Here is an 18,164-nt window from a genome sequence, read left to right as displayed (position 1 = left end):
ATGCTATGTTGTATATAACTGCCCAAGATTATATATATATATATATATATATATATATATATATATATATATATATATATATATATATATATATATTTATATATAGTTGTGAACTCAATAAGAAAATCCTAAAACAAAGATTTAAGTAAAATAATAATAATTTATGGCTGCTCATTAAACTTTCATGAGCAGGTCTCTTTAAGAGTAAGTGTGTATAGCCAATATTAAGCTTGCACAAGGGTTAATTATTAAGGAATAATGAATATGTATATAAATAACTGCAATGCCTTGTCAGATAAGCAGGGTAAAACTTTATTACTCAATACATTTTCTAAACAAAGAAGTACTTCATTGTTCATGTACATAAATAAATGTATACATCATAATATAGTAATATTACAGATCTTTTTTTTACTGTACAAACAGACAAATACTGTTACATAGCAAAGGAATGTACTTACATCTTCCAATGTATGTTAGAGTGCAACACATGTTTTTATTACTTCGGGCGGGGCTGACCAAACCTTTTCCAGCAAGGGCCGTGTAAATGAAAGGATGCTGGGGGCCACTTTGATACAGTTTGTAGATTAAAGATGCCAAAGTCAATCGAATTAAAGTCAATATACAGTGCATCCGGAAAGTATTCACTTTTTCCACATTTTGTTATTCCAAAATGGAATAAATTATTTTTTTCCCCTCAAAATTCTACACACAATTACCCATAATGACCCATAATGACAATGTGATTTTTTTTATTTTTATTAATTAATTTTTTTTAAAGATAAAAACTAAAAGGAAATGTATTTATTCCATTTTGGAATGTAGCTTGGTGTTATAGATGACAACGCAAGCTATCTACATATCTCATTGATAATGCGTATTTATTTCATTTTCAGAATAAGAGCCGCAGCCCGAAAGTGGCCCCCCCTGAGCCGCACTTTGGCCTGACTCGGGGCGGGGGATATCAGAGTTGAAACATCAGTTTGAAGGTGGTTTGAATCAGTGCAAGTACAATCAGATAGTCATCTGAATCAAATACTGTAAATGAGGTCAGCTTTTACACTATAGGCCACTAAAATATCACAGGAAACACACACACGTGTCTGGATGTGGGAACACGGAGAATATGCATGTGGAAATGTGGAGAAACGATACCTTGGATGAATTTAAGACACTTACACTTGGTTGGACAATTGATGAAGAGATGTACATTAAGAGTACGAGAAAAACTGTAAACGAAAGAGAGGTAGAAAGGTCAATACAGAGTCTCTATGCAACCAAAATGGCTATAAACAAAAAGTAAATGTAGACATTGGTTCTGTGCCGTACAGTAAGTGTTGGCGTCAACATTTATGCCTTGTAAAGATTTGTCATGAGGAGAAATCATTGTGCCGTTGGCTGGTTGAACGAGCATGTGTTGACTCACACCTTCAATTTGTTGTAATTTATCGTTATAAAACAAAGATCTTTTTTTTTTCCGGACTATAAGCCGCTACTTTTTCACCCACGCTTTGAACCCAGTGGCTTATAAAAAGGTGCGGCTAATTTATGGATTTTTCTTCGCTGATGGTCATCATACTTGCAAACCTTGAGACCTCCGAATTCGGCAGATGGGGGGGGGTGGGTAGCGGGGGGTTTATATATTTTCAAGTATTTCTTATATATATACAGTATATATATATTAGGGCTGCAAATCTTTGGGTGTCCCACGATTTGATTCAATATCGATTCTTGGGATCACGATTCGATTCAAAATCGATTTTTTTTTCGATTCAACACGATTCTCGATTCAAAAACGATATTTTCCCGATTCAAAACGATTCTCTATTCATTCGATACGTAAGATTTCAGCAGGATCTACCCCAGTCTGCTGACATGCAAGCAGAGTAGTAGATTTTTGTAAAAAGCTTTTTATAATTGTAAAGGACAATGTTTTATCAACTGATTGCAATAATGTAAATTTGTTTTAACTATTAAATGAACCAAAAATATGACTTATTTTATCTTTGTGAAAATATTGGACACAGTGTGTTGTCAAGCTTATGAGATGTGATGCAAGTGTAAGCCACTGTGACACTATTGTTCTTTTTTTTTTATTATAAATGTCTAATGATAATGTCAATGAGGGATTTTTAATCACTGCTATGTTGAAATTGTAACTAATATTGATACTGTTGTTGATAATATTCATTTTTGTTTCACTACTTTTGGTTTGTTCTGTGTCGTGTTTGTGTCTCCTCTCAATTGCTCTGTTTATTGCAGTTCTGAGTGTTGCTGGGTCGGGTTTGGTTTTGGAATTGGATTGCATTGTTATGGTATTGCTGTGTATTGTTTTGTTGGATTGATTAATGAAAAAAAAAAATAAAAAAAATAAAAATAAATAAATAAAAAAAATAAAAAAAATAAAAATCGATTTTAAAAAAATGAGAATCGATTCTGAATTGCACAAAGTGAGAATTGCGATTCGAATTCGAATCGATTTTTTCCCACACTCCTAATATATATATATATATATATATATATATATATATATATCAATAATCCGTTCATGAATGAGTATATCCAGGCAGTGCCTTTAAGGCACGCCCCCAATATTGTTGTCTGGGTGGAAATCAGGAGAAATTCGGGAGAATGGTTGCCCCGGGAGATTTTCGGGAGGGGCACTGAAATTCGGGAGTCTCCCGGGAAAATCGAGAGGGTTGGCAAGTATGACGGCCATTACGTTTTGTATTAAACAAATAATTTTTAATGTTACACCGACAGAGACACTGAAAAGGTGTCTCTGGGCGGGGTGAAATTGTACTTCCTTTTTTACGCCTTGAACCAGAAGTATAAGTACAATTTGTCTACTCTTTGTCCATTATTGCTTGAAAATATTCTTCATTCATCACTCCAAGCATTTTTGTCAAATATACAATATAACTAAAACAATTCATACTTGCTAAACCCTCCCATGTGTGATGTCTGTAGGAGTGTATGTTTTCATGCATATTTTTATGTGCTATCGTTAGCGTTGTTACATTAGCGAATATGCTAACACGCGTCTGTACAAGTGTTATTAACTTACAACGGCATTCTTTTTGAATTGTTTACATTTTTGTAAATTCACTAAAACATCAGCATGAATTGATTAACGTGGACCCCGACTTAAACAAGTTAAAAAAATTATTCGGGTGTTACCATTTAGTGGTCAATTGTACGGAATATGTACTGTACTGTGCAATCTACTAATACAAGTTTCGATCAATCAATCAATCAATCAATCAATCAATCAATCAAAACCGTGGAGTTATTGAGTCTGTTTAGCTGATTGGAGAGCTAGCTCCTGCAACTAGCGGGTCCATGACGATGACTTCCGTTTTGTTTGATCAGCCGTTTTACTGCCGCGTTACAGACACCGTTTAGAAACAATTAAGGTATGTAAATAAACATTTACAAAATATTTCGTACCAGTATATGTCTGCGGCTTATATATGTAAACATATTTATTTCTTCTAAAATTTGGTGGCTGCGGCTTCAATACGTAAAAAAGCTCATAAAATACGGTTCTTTTGGTACTTAATCCATCAGAAAAAAACTGTACAATGTAACAAGTGAACAGTGTTCTGTTTAAAATCAAAGTATTCTGTATGATTCATATGCAAAACCCACTTGACATTGTACTGCTAATAATTGGCTCGTTGATTGTTATTTTGCACTCATGTATGAACTATGTATATATATATATATATATATATATATATATATATATATATATATATATATATATATATATATATATATATCCTAGTCCAAATACTTCATTAACATCATCCACATTTAAAAAAAGATTCCGTACAAAGATTGTTACATAAATACTGACAGTGACCAGCTGAGCGCTCGTGTTTTGGACTGTCGGCGCGTCTAATTTCTCCCTATTTGGTGAGAACATGTTCCTTGACCTCGTGAGACGCAGACTTCTTATGAATGCAAAAACTTCACAAAAATAAAAACTGGTTGTGCTGTTATGTGCTTTTCAGCGATACATGCTTTGAGCTTTGCTGTCCAGTTGTTATCTTGTTTTCTTACTCATTGGCAAGTACTGTACTGTATTACACAATAGACGTCGCAATTCCAAGACGTTAAAGGGGAACATTATCACCAGACCTATGTAAGCGTCAATATATACCTTGATGTTGCAGAAAAAAGACCATATATTTTTTTAAACGATTTCCGAACTCTAAATGGGTGAATTTTGGCGAATTAAACGCCTTTCTATTATTCGCTCTCGTGATGTGGGATGTCACGTTGTGACGTCACATCGGGAAGCAATCCGCCATTTTCTCACTTTCGTTGGTGTGTTGTCGGAGGGTGTAACAACACGAACAGGGACGGATTCAAGTTGCACCAGTGGCCCAAAGATGCGAAAGTGGCAAGAAATTGGACGAAATTTGTTCAAAATACGAGGCTGTGGGGAAAGCCGACGAAATGGTCAGTCGTTTGTTCCGCACACTTTACCGACGAAAGCTATGCTGCGACAGAGATGGCAAGAATGTGTGGATATCCTGCGACACTCAAAGCAGATGCTGACATCAACTCCAAAACTGGACAGATCAGCTTTCAGGAAAAGAGAGCAGATGAGGGTATGTCTACAGAATATATTAATTGATGAAAACTTTATTCATTACTTGCGGTTTTACGTAAATTATTATACATAAACTGTGTTTACCAATAATTTAGCTTAAAAACATTAATTTTTTTCAATCATTCGAGTATATTCGGGTAGTCTTGTGTAATGCAGTATTTTGTGTCTATTTAGGTATGGTTAACCTGAGTGCTGAAATCGTGGAACAATATATGTTCTTAGTGCGCCTGAAATGGGCTGTCTGCACTCTCAAAGTGCATGTTGTTGCCAAATGTATTTCATATGCTGTAAACCTAGTTCATAGTTGTTAGTTTCCTTTAATGCCAAACAAACACATACCAATCTTTGGTTAGAAAGCGATCGCCGAATTCCTCCTCGCTTTCTCCCGTGTCGCTGGCTGTCGTGTCGTTTGTCGGTTTCGCTTGCATACGGTTCAAACCGATATGGCTCAGTAGCTTCAGTTTCTTCTTCAATTTCGTTTTCGCTACCTGCCTCCACACTACAACCATCCGTTTCAATACATGCGTAATCTGTTGAATCGCTTAAGCCGCTGAAATCCGAGTCTGAATCCGAGCTAATGTCGCTATAGCTTGCTGTTCTATCCGCCATGTTTGTTTGTATTGGCATCACTGTGTGACGTCACAGGAAAATGGACGGGTGTATATAACGATGGTTAAAACCAGGCACTTTGAAGCTTTTTTTTAGGGATATTGCGTGATGGGTAAAATTTTGAAAAAAACTTCAAAAAATAAAATAAGCCACTGGGAACTGATTTTTAATGGTTTTAACCCTTCTGAAATTGTGATAATGTTCCGCTTTAAGATGACGGTAGTGTAAATATGTTAGCCGGGAAGTAGTCTTTGCCATAAAGTTGAATATTTTGTGGAGATCTATATAGTTTTTATTCTGTAAGTACAGCGGAACCTCAATTTACAAACTGCACTATTTGCAAACTTTAGGTCGCGCCAACTCCGCCTCTGTGTGCGAACCATGTCACGGTGTACAAATGCTTAATTGATTCATTTTGTGTGATGCTGGAAGCCTTGGGGTGCTGCCGTTTTTATGACATCACTTCCTGTGCAGTACATGACACATTTTGGAGAGGATGAGCCCCCTAAGTCACATCCTGTTTGCGCAGTCCTATTACTCGGTCACCACTTTAGAGTGTATTTCTTTTCTCGCCTTTCACCAAGTTTGGTCTATTTTTTTACTTAATATGGGTTCGAAAAAGCCAACAAAACAGCCTGGAAAGAAGGCGGGATTAGCTGTGGACATAAACTTAGGAGAGGAGAGAGGGAACCTACTCACACTTTCCCTCCTACCCTCGCGCTCCTCTCTCTGCCTGCCCCCCCCTTCTCGCCATGTGACTGCACATCATCTGCTATTTGCGGAAAGCCAGGAAAAAATTATTTTACTTTTTAACTTTTTTATTATTATTGTAGCAACATGGTTGTTAACGTTTTTTAGAGCACCAAAGGGGACTTTAGTGTGTGTGTGCGCGTGTTGACAGTTCAGCTTGCTATGTTGGGTTATTTTGATAATGAAGAGATTTTTGATCCACTACCCCTTATGTTTTGGTGTATGTATATATATTCATACGTTAGGTCAGGAAAAAATACAGAGGCTATTTCATCCTTACAAGCCTGTTTCGCAGGTTTCCCTGCTCTTCCGGGGATTTTATTATAATAGAATCCCCAGTGCTCAAGAGTGGAATATATGTTAGGTCAGGAAAAAACACAGGGGCTATTTCATCCCTACAAGCCTGTTTCGCAAGTTACCCTGCTCTTCGGGGGATTATATTATAATAAAATTATATTATAATGCTCTGCTCTTCGGGGGATTCTTTTATAATAACATTATATTATTAAACAAATCCCCTGAAGAGCAGGGAAACCTGCGAAACAGGCTTGTAGGGATGAAATAGTCCCTTTGTTTTTTCCTGACCTAACATATATTCCACTCTACCCCGGTATTGAGCGGAATATATGTTAGGTCAGGAAAAAACACAGAGGTGAACTTTAAGTGAACCTAAAATCCCCTGAAGAGCAGGGAAACCTGCGAAACAGGCTTGTCGGGATGAAATAGTCTCTGTGTTTTTTCCTGATCTAATATATATTCCGCTCTACCCTGGTATTGAGCACTGTATAACGGATAAACCACAGTAACCTCGACTATATGTATGTATATATATATATATATATATATATGTACACATATAATACTAGTGAATTTTGAAAAGTGGAGCCTTGCTGTACTTTTGAGTGCTTCTTTTTTGTTTTGTTGGCATGAAATATCATAGCATTACCTATAAGCAGTCACGCTGAGTGCGTTTTGCGTGCTTGGCCACTTGTTTACCGGCCAAGTGCTTGAGCTGGTGCTGAGAGTGCAACCAGACAAAGAAAATTATGGCACCGTTTGATTTTATGTGGTAACAACTGACTTCAGTTGGTACCTATAAAAGTACCGACTTCGTTACACTTTTTTTGTGTGTGTGTGAGAACAATAGATTTAAGACATGAGAACGTATTACTATTTTTTTCCTCTAAAATGATGATGATGCAACAAATGCATCAAGAAGGAAAAAACCTGATTCCTGGGGTATTTATTTATACTATGACTGATAAAACTACTTAGATACCTGCAAAGAACTGTAGTATACTTAAACTTAAATAAAAATACAACTTTTATTTTTCCAGGTCTCAGGAGGTTAATTTTATCACTATTATGTAAAACAATATTTACAGAATACAAACACTATAGAGTAAACATTTGAACTAAGCAACACTTTTGAAAATGAATCCTCTAATACTGTTTTGGCTTGATAGTACTACTATTTGTGACGTTTGCTATGGATTTAGACAACTGTATATTCAACATATAGACAGATTGGGTGTGTTTGTATTTACATTCTGTTCAAAGTGGCAAAGTCTAATGATGGGAACATGCACAACATATGCTGGTGAGAACGTACAGTCAAACTCTGTCTCTGCAGAGTTGCAATGTTGTGGTTTTAGTCTTTGTGCATTGTTTCGTCGATCCAGTTTCCCAAATGAATGTTGAAATGAAAACACGTAACAAATAAACATTATGGCACAGAGATGACTACGTCTTTAGTGCTTTCACATTGATGATCAAACCTGAGAACATGCTACAAAACATGAGTATTGATTTTAATCATAACAAAAACACTGTTATGTTGTAGTTTAAGAGTTGTTCACTTTTGCCTTAAACACATTATTAAAGTAATCTGCAAAGGTTGAATGGAGGAAATTGATCTCTTCTTGTATGTTGACGATGTCAAGATTCTCAATGACCATTTGGACTGAGATGTATTATTACACTGTTTTTGTCATGTCTGTGATCATGTTTTGTTTAGCTTTGTTTTACTTGGTTTTTGGACACTTTTTAGTTCTGGTCTTCACTCCCTTGCTTTGTCACCACAGTAACCATTAGTTTCACCTGGTTCACATCCTCATGTCACGCACCTGTCTCACGTTTTCTCATTTTGAGTCACGCACCTGTTTTCACTAATCATGTCACCAGTATTTAAGCTTGTTGTTGCCAGGCAGTCGGCCTGGTGACATTATCTATCCATCCATCCATGCTACCCATGATATTCATGTCCACCCTTGTTATTCATGCTTCATGCCATGCCACACTAAGTGTTTTTGTTTCGTGTTCTTAGTTAATTGCCTTTGTGCTAGTCTTTTGTTTTCATAGCCAAGTTTTTTTGTACTTCCGCCCTTGTGCGCGCCTTTTGTTTGATTCCTTTTTTGCGCGTTAACAATAAATATGTATTTACCTTCACGCCATGTCCAGTCCAGCTTCACTTGCATCTCGGGAAAACAAACACACCACAGTCCACGTCATGACAGTTTTGGTGTTATTTCCTTTTCCAGCGCTCCAATTTCTAGTTCCCACTTCCTGTGTCTCACAGACTGCCGGCTCTCTCACCTTTCCCTAATTGGCATTGTTTTTCATGACGGGGCTGGATCATGTTCGGAAGACAGCTGTTTTGCGTGCTGTGCACTCCCTAACTGCACTAGTTTTTGTTTAAAAAAAAAAATCATACTACCAGAATGCCATTTCCATAGTGTTTCTACTCGTATGGATTCTTCATTGCAAGTTTTGCAATATAACTAAAACTGTTTATGCCAGGGGTCCCCAACCTTTTTGAAACCAAGAGCTACTTCTTGGGTACTGATTAATGCGAAGGGCTACCAGTTTCCATCCATCCATTTTCTACCGCTTATTCCCTTTGGGGTCGCGGGGGGCGCTGGAGCCTATCTCAGCTACAATCGGGCGGAAGGCAGTGTACACCCTGGACAAGTCGCTACCTCATCGCAGGGGCTACCAGTTTGATACACACTTAAATAAATTGCCAGAAATAGCCAATTTGCTCAATTTACCTTTAACTCTATGTTATAATTAATAATTAATGATATTTATCTTTGTGGAAACACTGATCATCTTAATGATTTCTCACAATAAATATATATAGAAACAGATAAATATCAATATGCAACACTTTATTTTTATATTTTCTCTAAGTGCACATTTTTCAAATTGAACATTTTCAAATGATCACTTCTAAGACAGTCTTGTGAAATCACAATATCCCATTTTAACTAGCTAGCCACTAACATTTTTTTTAACAAATCATGAATTACTTTGCACCATGTTTGTATAAATAATAACTCATGTAAAATACAAAAGTCAACTCTCAAATTTTTAAATAAATCATATCACACTTTGAACTGGACACCAAATCTGTTATCTGTTTCTTTGTCAGTTAGTGAAGACCAAGTCTTTAAAATATTTTCTTGGATTTTCAAATTCTATTTGAGTTTTGTCTCTCTTAGAATTAAAAATGTCGAGCAAAGCGAGACCAGCTTGCTAGTAAATAAATACAATTTAAAAAATAGAGGCAGCTCACTGGTAAGTGCTGCTATTTGAGCTGTTGGGTTACTCATCTGGTCCTTACGGGCTACCTGGTGCCCGCCGGCACCCCGTTGATGACCCCTGGTTTACACTTACTAAACCGTCCCATGTTTGATGTCTGTAGTATTTTGTATTGTATTTATTTGTACGTGCTATCATAATGTAATAACATTTACGAGTGTCCGTGTTAGTATTATTACCTTAAAATGGATGGCATTCTTTTTGCATTGTTTCACTTTCTCAAATTCCTCAACAAACTCACTAAGACGTCACAGTGGAGTTACTGAATATGTTTAACTGATTGGAGGACGAGCAGGTCTATGACCATGACTTCTGTTTTGTTTGAGCAGACGTTTTACTACCGTGTTACAGATACCGTTTGGAAACAATTAAGGTATGTAAATAAACATTTACAAAATATTTTTGTGTAAATAACTAATTTCGCAACGTATATATCCGAGGCTGGTAGTCCGGTGCGGCTAATATATGTAAACATATTTTTTTTCCCCTAAAATTTAGCGGGTGCGGCTTATATACCGGTGCGCTCCGGAAAATACGGTAAATAGTGAAACTCCATACCTAAAACATTCAACCTAAAGAGGCCTTTTGGATGAAAGGTGAAACATTTTCAACAATCAAGAAGAGTCAAGTGTGCCTCTATCCAACCTTTGAGGATTACCATGACCTGCACGACTGAGAATCGACGCAGGCATCGTTAAAGTAAACAATGCAAGTTTTAATTGATGGGGAGACATCGTTTTTTTAAACTTTTAAATAAAATCCACTTACTGTTTGTAAACAGGACTGAATACGGATTAATTAAATAAATAAATAAATATGACTTCAACAAATCAGTTAAGTCTGAATACCCTTAAAAAACAGGATGTAAGACATAAATGTATTAAAAATGAGACTATTGAATGCACGCTTGTGTTTGACAAATATTAGAGTTGTGCTGCTACATTTTGTCTAAGAGGTGTACGTATTAAGAAACGGTCGTAACTGTAATTATTCAGTTGCTGTCTCTCAATTTTCTTATTCAGCAAAAAGTTGAGGACGAAAGAAGAGTCTTAAAACAGGAATAAATGTACCGTCGTTTTTTTTTTCCTTATAAAGAGTGTGTTTGTTTGTGCATGTGTGAGCATATGAATATCTGAAAACGCATGAATGCAGCATATCATACAGTATACGTGTGTGTGTGTGTGTGTAATGGCAAGTAAGTATGCACGTAGCGTCCATGTGCATGTGCAAGACAGCACTATAGAAGTGGGTAAGAAAGTGAGAGAGACGACAGCAGGGGGCAGCCGGTCGAAGGGTTGAGGCAGCTCACTCGAATCGCTCGTAGTTCCTTGTTTGTCTCACACGGGGCACCATGTCCTTCAAAAGTCTGTGCAGACAGAATCAAAGCTGCTATACTACAGTATAGTAATATGCAACGTATTTACATAATTCACATTCTAAATGTGATATTGACAGGTAAAATAAAAGGTGCCTTACTTGACCCCATATGCCAAGAGGACGAGCCCAATGAGAACGCCGATGATGCCATCCAGGAACCAAACATCAGGATGGTCCTTGTAGACTTGGGCACTGATCAGAATAGAAAATCCCATGATGCCGCCGACCAGAGAGTTGAACCCTGAAACACGAGACATGTCATGAATAGTGTTTATTGGATGTTTATGAAGTCACATTAAATCAAATGATAATCTAAGCTCATGAATGAGTCTCTGTGGAGGGAGGTGTGGCCAGCGCGCCTGCAGGAGCAGAAAGGGAGAGAGGATACAGAGGTGGCTGAAAAGTCACGTCCTGCTGGAGAGAAATCTGTTGAGAAATTCTATGGACATTAAAACATTGTTAAAAACTGCAAGCTTGGCTCCTTTGCCGTGTCTAACAGTGGAACTGATAGGAAGCGACTTGCACAGTCTCATTTACACACCAATGGCAGTTTATTTGCGCGTACTTCCAGTCGGTGTAACACCTAACAAAGCAAGTGTTATACTGGGCTGAGGTTTGAATACAACCATGAGTTTCTCATTATACCTCGTAGGTATACTGTAGGTCAGGGGTCGGCAACCCAACATGTTGAAAGAGCCATATTGGACCAAAAATACAAAAAACAAATCTGTATGGAGCCGCAAAAAGTTAAAAGCCTTATGTAAGTGTTATGTAAGTAAGTGTCTAACTCCTGGAAATGACTGGCTTAAAACTGCCAAAGGTAAAGATGAGTGTGCCCAAGTTAAAGGAATTGGCAATACATTTGAAAGGATTTATAACAATCTTTGCAAGCTGGGTAACGTTTGCTGTGGTCTGGAACAACATGGCACACAATCAGAAATGCAGCCAATATTACATACAGGTTGTCATGTCTGTGTAATCATGTTTTGTCTTAGTCATGTTTTGTTTAGTTATTGGACTCTTTAGTTTCTGGCTTTTCACTCCCTTGTCTTGTTTCCATGATTACCCATTAGTTTCACCTGTTCCACGTTTGGACTCATTGTGCACTCTTGTTTGTCACCATAGCAACCCATTAGTTTTCACCTGTCACGTCACGCACCTGTTTCACGTTTTGAGTCACGCACCTGTTTTCGTTAATCATGTCTGTAGTATTTAAGTTCATTGTTTTTCAGTTTGTCTTTCTGGTGACATCCCCACATGTATGCTCTGCACATTTCTGACTCTTTTTTCATGTCCATCGTTCACGCTGCTCCTTTTTGTCCATGCCAAGTAAGTTTTGTTTATTATTGCCACAGTTAGTGTTTTTTGTTGTTCATAGTTTTTGCCTTTGTGCAAGTGTTTGGTTTCATAGTTTGTTCTCCGCCATTGTGCGCGCCTTTTGTTTACTTCCTTGTTTTGTATTTATAGTGTTTAAATAAAAATGTACCTTCATTCCCGTCTCGCCCGAGCCAACTTTCCGTTGCCTTCGAGAAAAACTAAACCCCAGGACCAAGTCATGACACAGGTAATGTATAATGAGACATGCAAATATAAATTAAATACACAGAGGACATAAGTAAAGGAAATTAAGTGAACTTAAATATAGCTACAAACGAGGTGTAATGATGCAATATGTACACACAGCTAGCCTAAATAGCATGTTAGCATGGATTATTATCACTCCACGCAAGTCAATAACTTCATCAAAGCTCAGCTTTGGGCATTCACGCACAGCATAAAACGTTTGGTGGACAAAATGAGACAAAGAAGGAGTGGCATAAAACACATCTTTCTGTGGCAGCGCCGGAGAAAGGTGTACATGTAAACTACGGTTAGTTCGAGGACAGCCGAAATTAGTAGGACAAAATGGCGCTGGCCAAATACTCTCATCAGTGAAGCATGTTTAATATAAACAGTGGGCTTTCTAACAATTAGGAAGGTTTGAGTCACGTTTGTCCTACAGAAACCATATTAAAACAACAAATATATATTTTTTCATTTTTGTGTGCTAAAGGTTGCCAGCAGGGGTTGCCGACCCCCGCTGTAGGTAAGGTCTCCCACATCTCCTTATAGCTTCAAGAATGTGTTTCAACTCGACAGAGCAGAGCTTATGAACTTCTCGTTGAGATCACGATTGACTGCAATTTGGTGAAATGTTACTGCGTTGATCACAGAGTTGACAGTTCCTGGGGCCTCATGTAGTAAGCGTGCATAGGCACCAAAACCTGGCGTACGCCCTTGTTCACGGCAAAGTTGAGATGCGCCAAGTGTGAGCTGAACGTGGAAATGCGCGGTGTCAACTTCATGTCGGGTGTACGCACACTTCTACATGATGTGTTTGACGACACACGGAGGTGGCCGTTCGAGCTTTGCCAATATTTGATTCCAACAATGTAAAAGGTCGAGGCAGGGACGCAAAATACACTTTTTTGCCAAAGCATTTAAGGCTTAATATTCATATTCCTATACTAGTGAGGATGTCTATTAATTTATGTCGGTGATTGTTTATACCGCGCATTGAATGCCTCATAGTTATATTTGTGAGGACGTCTAATAATTAGTTTCGCCACCTATTGCTGTCTTAATGTGTTTGTACGACTCCAGCACAGCTTGGCCAGTCAGACTGACAGCTGGGATGCGGCACATTAATGGCACCGGACACGGTGGAGGAATGGCCTGAGTTTGCGTCACGTGGCTGCTACCGCATGTAGCTCTCCAGAGTTATAATAATAAATTGAGTATGCTGGCATGTTTGAATCAAAAAGATTTCAAACCTAATATTACATACATTTCACATGAAACTCGAATCTGGCTGTAATAAGTCTACTGTATGAACACATTTTTTTGTAAGTTACACAAATTATATTTAACTTGGGGGTAATCAGAGTCACTCACATGTGCTCCCAACTCTTCTAAAGGGGTGAGCACTACTTTATCTATGAGTCCCCTTGCCTGTTTTGGCCACATCCATCTTTTTCTTCACCTTCTTCCTGATGTACAAAACCCCGTTTCCATATCAGTTGGGAAATTGTGTGAGATGTAAATATAAAAGAAATACAATGATTTGCAAATCATTTTCAACCCATATTCAGTTAATATGCTACAAAGACAACATATTTGATGTTCAAACTGATAAACATTTTTTTGTTGTTGCAAATAATCATTAACTTTAGAAATTGATGCCAGCAACACGTGACAAAGAAGTTGGGAGAGGTGGCAATAAATACTGATAAAGTTGAGGAATGCTCATCAAACACTTATTTGGAACATCCCACATGTGAACAGGCAAATTAGGAACAGGTGGGTGCCATGATTGGGTATAAAAGTAGATTCCATGAAATGCTCAGTCATGCACAAACAAGGATGGGGCGAGGGTCACCACTTTGTCAAAAAATGCGTGAGCAAATTGTTGAACAGTTTAAGAAAGACCTTTCTCAACCAGCTATTGCAAGGAATTGAGGGATTTCACCATCTACGGTCCGTAATATCATCAAAGGGTTCAGAGAATCTGGAGAAATCGCTGCACGCAAGCAGCTAAGCCCGTGACCTTCGATCCCTCAGGCTGTACTGCATCAACAAGCGACATCAGTGTGTAAAGGATATCACCACATGGGCTCAGGAACACTTCAGAAACCCACTGTCAGTAACTACAGTTGGTCGCTACATCCGTAAGTGCAAGTTAAAAACTCTCCTATGCAAGGCGAAAACCGTTTATCAACCACACCCAGAAACTCTGTCGGCTTCGCTGGGCCTGAGCTCATCTAAGATGGACTGATACAAAGTGGAAAAGTGTTCTGTGGTCTGAGGAGTCCACAGTTCAAATTGTTTTTGGAAACTGTGGACGTCGTGTCCTCCAGACCAAAGAGGAAAAGAACCATCCGGATTGTAATAGGTGCAAAGTTGAAAAGCCAGCATCTGTGATAGTATGGGGGTGCATTAGTGCCCAAGACATCGGTAACTTACACATCTGTGAAGGCGCCATTAATGCTGAAAGGTACATACAGGTTTTGGAGCAACATATGTTGCCATCCAAGCAACGTTACCATGGACGCCCCTGCTTATTTCAGGAAGACAATGCCAAGCCACGTGTTACATCAACGTGGCTTCATAGTAAAAGAGTGTGGGTACTAGACTGGCCTGCCTGTAGTCCAGACCTGTCTCCCATTGAAAATGTGTGGCGCATTATGAAGCCTAAAATACCACAACGGAGACCCCCGGACTGTTGAACAACTTAAGCTGTACATCAAGCAAGAATGGGAAATAATTCCACCTGAGAAGCTTAAAAAATGTGTCTCCTCAGTTCCCAAACGTTTACTGAGTGTTGTCAAAAGGAAAGGCCATGTAACACAGTGGTGAACATGCCCTTTCCCAACTACTTTGGCACGTGTTGCAGCCATGAAATTCTAAGTTAATTATTATTTGCAAAAAAAAAAATAAAGTTTATGAGTTTGAACATCAAATATCTTGTCTTTGTAGTGCATTCAATTGAATATGGGTTGAAAAGGATTTGCAAATCATTGTATTCCGTTTTTATTTACATCTAACACAATTTCCCAACTCATATGAAAACGGGGTTTGTAGTACCACTTATTTAAAGTGGCCCGCCATGTCATTCAGTGTGGTCCACCACATAATTTAATGTGGTCCACCACGTCATTCAAAGTAGTCTGCCACATCATTTAATGTTTAGTTCAATTCAGTTTATTTCCAACATGCCTACAATACAATTACAATGTAATGCATCACATATTTCCAGTTGTTTCATTACAGCATGTACGGAAAGGAGTAGGAAGAAGCAGAGCTTATTTAATCGTACCCCATTACATATCATAGCCGTTTTATCCCATTTATTTGTTCTCTGTTTGTTATAGAACATTGAATGAATACATAATTAATAAATGCATATACCATAAGTAAGTAAACACATATTAAACACATAAATAATCATTATCTCTCTTTTTTTTTTAAGTTCAAGATATTTATGCTAAATATTCTTCTTTGAACACTTGTAGTTTGAACAGCCTCTTAAACTTAATCATATTGGTGCTTTGCTTGATTTCTTTGCTTAATCCATTCCATAATTTAATTCCACACACTGACATGCTAAAGGTCTTAAGTGTTGTACATGCATACACATGTTTTAAATCAGATTTTCCTTTAAAGGGGAACATTATCACCAGACCTATGTAAGCGTCAATATATACCTTGATGTTGCAGAAAAAAGACCATATATTTTTTTAACCGATTTCCGAACTCTAAATGGGTGAATTTTGGCGAATTAAACGCCTTTCTATTATTCGCTCTCGGAGCGATGACGTCACGTTGTGACGTCACATCGGAAAGCAATCCGCCATTTTCTCAAACACATTACAAACACCGAGTCAAATCAGCTCTGTTATTTTCCGTTTTTTCGACTGTTTTCCGTACCTTGGAGACATCATGCCTCGTCGGTGTGTTGTCGGAGGGTGTAACAACACGAACAGGGACGGATTCAAGTTGCACCAGTGGCCCAAAGATGCGAAAGTGGCAAGAAATTGGACGTTTGTTCCGCACACTTTACCGACGAAAGCTATGCTACGACAGAGATGGCAAGAATGTGTGGATATCCTGCGACACTCAAAGCAGATGCATGCAGCTTTCAGGAAAAGAGAGCGGATGAGGGTATGTCTACAGAATATATTAATTGATGAAAACTGGGCTGTCTGCACTCTCAAAGTGCATGTTGTTGCCAAATGTATTCCATATGCTGTAAACCTAGTTCATAGTTGTTAGTTTCCTTTAATGCCAAACAAACACATACCAATCGTTGGTTAGAAGGCGATCGCCGAATTCGTCCTCGCTTTCTCCCGTGTCGCTGGCTGTCGTGTCGTTTTCGTCGGTTTCGCTTGCATACGGTTTAAACAGATATGGCTCAATAGCTTCAGTTTCTTCTTCAATGTCGTTTTCGCTACCTGCCTCCACACTACAACCATCCGTTTCAATACATGCGTAATCTGTTGAATCGCTTAAGCCGCTGAAATCCGAGTCTGAATCCGAGCTAATGTCGCTATACCTTGCTGTTCTATGCACCATGTTTGTTTGTATTGGCATCACTGTGTGACGTCACAGGAAAATGGACGGGTGTATATAACGATGGTTAAAATCAGGCACTTTGAAAGTCTTTTTTAGGGATATTGCGTGATGGGTAAAATTTTGAAAAAAACTTCGAAAAATAAAATAAGCCAGTGGGAACTGATTTTTAATGGTTTTAACCCTTCTGAAATTGTGATAATGTTCCCCTTTAAGGTTATATTTCTCCTCTTTTGTTTAGAATAATTGTTGTACATTCTTGGGCAGCAGATTGTAGTTTGCTTTGTACATAATTTTAGCTGCTGATAACTCAATATTTTTGAATCAATAAATAAAGTGTTTGTACGTTCTCTATATCCAACATTATGTATTATTCTAATTAATCTTTTTTGTAACACTGTTAGTGATTGAAGCGCACATTTGTAGTCATTTCCCCATATTTTTACACACTGTGGTCCACCACATCATTTAATATGATCCACCACGTCATTCAAAATGGACTTCCACATCATTTGATGTGGTCTGCCACTTCATTTAACGTGGTCCGCCACACCATTTTTACGGTATTTTTCGGAGTATAAGTCGCACCTGACGAAAATGCATAATAAAGAAGGAAAAAAACATATATAAATCGCACTGGAGCCCGGTCAAACTATAAAAAAAACTGCGACTTATAGTCCGAAAAATACGGTAGTTGGCCCTTCAGTTGGCCCTCTAAAGGCCCTCAATAAAAATGTATCAGAATTTCTTTGTGTGTATGATGTTTTCTGGATTCAAGCCTACACCAATTGTTCGTAAGAAATCCATGCAAGGCCCTTGGTCATTTCATTTCAGGGTAAATTTGGTGTTTTTCTATAACTCCCCTTGAGACTTGCCAGAGCCTTAACAAAGTCACTTTCTTTTTTATTTGTACAAATATAATGATAGTAATGTGGTTTTAACTTTTCTTTGATACGGATATTTTGAATGTCTCAGACAGACATATTAGATTTTATAATGACGTGCTACATATTATTATACAGACCACACACCTACAGTAGGGCCATGGCAGAGCTTTTCAATTAGCTGGCATGAAAAGAGAATATTATTTTCA

At 37.9% G+C, this 18,164-nt stretch overlaps 1 protein-coding gene across 1 annotated transcript in view; it reads right to left on the bottom strand.

The window, feature by feature from the left end:
- Positions 1-10,069: 10,069 nt before the first annotated feature.
- The window catches only part of LOC133574212 (transmembrane protein 163a-like), a 121,485-nt gene continuing 113,390 nt past the window's right edge, over positions 10,070-18,164 (bottom strand). Inside the window, exons 7-8 of the mRNA XM_061926307.1 lie at positions 11,063-11,204; positions 10,070-10,952 (exon numbers count right to left, since the gene is read on the bottom strand). Coding sequence (XP_061782291.1) covers positions 10,892-10,952; positions 11,063-11,204 — 203 coding nt within the window. The 3' untranslated portion in view covers positions 10,070-10,891. The remainder of the gene's footprint in view (positions 10,953-11,062; positions 11,205-18,164) is intronic.

This window comes from Nerophis lumbriciformis, linkage group LG31, assembly GCF_033978685.3.
Source record: "Nerophis lumbriciformis linkage group LG31, RoL_Nlum_v2.1, whole genome shotgun sequence".
Taxonomy (NCBI): Eukaryota; Metazoa; Chordata; class Actinopteri; order Syngnathiformes; family Syngnathidae; genus Nerophis; species Nerophis lumbriciformis.
Note: the sequence above shows the minus strand (reverse complement) of the source record. Positions and strands in the feature narration are given on the sequence as shown.